General features: G+C 33.6%; 1 protein-coding gene across 1 annotated transcript in view; it reads left to right on the forward strand.

The window, feature by feature from the left end:
• LOC103213287 (zinc finger protein 383) overlaps positions 1-1,561 on the forward strand; it is a gene marked incomplete at its 5' end in the record, with an annotated part of 7,912 nt that extends 6,351 nt beyond the window's left edge. Inside the window, one exon of the mRNA XM_007959120.2 lies at positions 378-1,561. Coding sequence (XP_007957311.2) covers positions 378-1,561 — 1,184 coding nt within the window. The remainder of the gene's footprint in view (positions 1-377) is intronic.
• Positions 1,562-2,229: the final 668 nt, after the last annotated feature.

Below are 2,229 nucleotides of genomic sequence, written 5' to 3' on the forward strand. Positions count from 1 at the left end.
TGTGTATGAAAAATTTGACTACTCATCCTTCAATATGGAAAATGACCTGAGTATTATGTATTTTCCAACTTTTCCAGATGATTGTGATCTGCACTAATATTTAAGAATCATTGTGGTAACCTAATTCCATTGTCTCCTCCCTTCACTTCCTGCATTATATCTCATTATTTCTTTATATTTCTTGTCAATTTTTTGGATTACAAAGGTTTACTTGTTAACTGTATGTCATATACTGTTGTTGTTGTTATGTGCCATTGAGTCAGCCCATGTCATTTACTACTAGATATTATTTTCACTTTAATTTTTCCATTTATGTTATAAAATGTGTACTTTACCAAAAGAAAACAATCTTTAACATTTCAAAAATTTTCTTTCAGATCTACAATCAATGTGTGAAACCAAGTTATTATCTCTAAAGAAGGAAGTTTATGAAATAGAATCATGCAAGAGGGAGATAATGGGACTTACAAGACAAAGCCTTGAGTACTCCAATTTAAAAAATGTTTTGAACTATAGAATCCACTTTGGAAGACAACTGGGATATTTCAGTCAAGAAATACTCACTCATGAACACATACCCACATTTATTCAACACACATTCCTTACTTTACATCAAATAATTAACAATGAAGAAAAACCTTATGAATGTAAGAAATGTAGAAAGGCCTTTAGTCAGAACTCACAATTTATTCAACATCAGAAAATTCATATTGGTGGAAAATCTTATGAATGTAAGGAGTGTGGAAAATTCTTTAGCTGTGGTTCACATGTTACTCGACATTTGAAAATTCATACAGGTGAGAAACCCTTTCAATGTAAGGAATGTGGGAAGGCCTTCAGTTGTAACTCATACCTTTCTCAACATCAGAGAATTCATACTGGTAAGAAACCTTATGAATGTAAGGAATGTGGAAAGGCCTTCAGTTATTGTTCAAATCTTATTGACCATCAGAGAATTCACACTGGTGAGAAACCCTATGAATGTAAAGTATGTGGTAAAGCCTTTACTAAGAGTTCACAACTTTTTCAGCATTTGCGAATTCATACAGGTGAGAAACCCTATGCATGTAAGGAATGTGGCAAAGCCTTTACTCAGAGTTCAAAGCTTGTTCAGCATCAGAGAATTCATACTGGTGAGAAACCCTATGAATGCCAGGAATGTGGCAAAGCCTTTAGTAGTGGTTCAGCACTTACTAATCATCAGAGAATTCACACTGGTGAGAAACCTTATGATTGTAAGGAATGTGGGAAGGCTTTTACTCAGAGCTCACAACTTCATCAACATCAGAGAATTCATGCTGGTGAGAAACCCTTTGTATGTCTTCAATGTGGGAAGGCCTTTACTCAGAATTCACAACTTTTTCAACATCAGAGAATTCATACAGATGAAAAACCATATGAATGTAATGAATGTGGAAAGTCCTTCAATAAATGTTCAAACCTTACTCGGCATCTGAGAATTCATACTGGTGAAAAACCCTATAACTGTAAGGAATGTGGGAAGGCATTTAGTAGTGGCTCAGATCTCATTCGTCATCAAGGAGTTCATATTGATGGATGATGAAAATCACTTGACAGCTCCTTTACTAAAAAAGTCTCAAAATTTTATTTTCTTTCAGTTTATAGTCCAGATTTATTTCACTCTGAGATATAAATCAGGGTCTAAGTTGACATTTGTCCTTCTTCCTTGAAAATTATATCCCAGTGCCATTTACTCAGTAATGCTATCCTTACCTGTTCTTTTATTTACATTCTTGGTGATACATTGTTTATGTTTCCTTATGTTTCAGAACTGTTTTTTTTCCTGATCTCTGTATTTGTACTTGTACCAATATCACACTGTTTAAATTTTGTTGCCTTTAATATTTTTAAATACCTGATAGAAATTATAACTTTGTTTTTGAAGTCAATGTGTTTTTGTTTCATTTCACAAATTTATACTATCTTACTCTAAGTAGAAAATCAGAAAACATAAGGAAGCATAAACTAAAAAGCCAAGATTACTTGCAGTACCACCAACTGAACCAAAGAAAATGGCATCAAGATTGGAGGAAGACTCACTAACAAACTGCATTGTGCAGGTGACACAGCCTTGCTTGCTGAAAGTGAAGAAAACTTGAAACGCTTACTGATGAAAATCGAAGAGTATATTCTTCAGTATGGATTACACATCAACATAAAGAAAACAAAAGTCCTCACAACTGGACCAATAAGAAACATCATGATAAA

The sequence above is a fragment of the Orycteropus afer genome, unplaced genomic scaffold (genome assembly GCF_000298275.1).
Source record: "Orycteropus afer afer isolate SDZICR_OR568_19922 unplaced genomic scaffold, OryAfe1.0 scaffold01517, whole genome shotgun sequence".
Lineage (NCBI taxonomy): Eukaryota > Metazoa > Chordata > Mammalia > Tubulidentata > Orycteropodidae > Orycteropus > Orycteropus afer.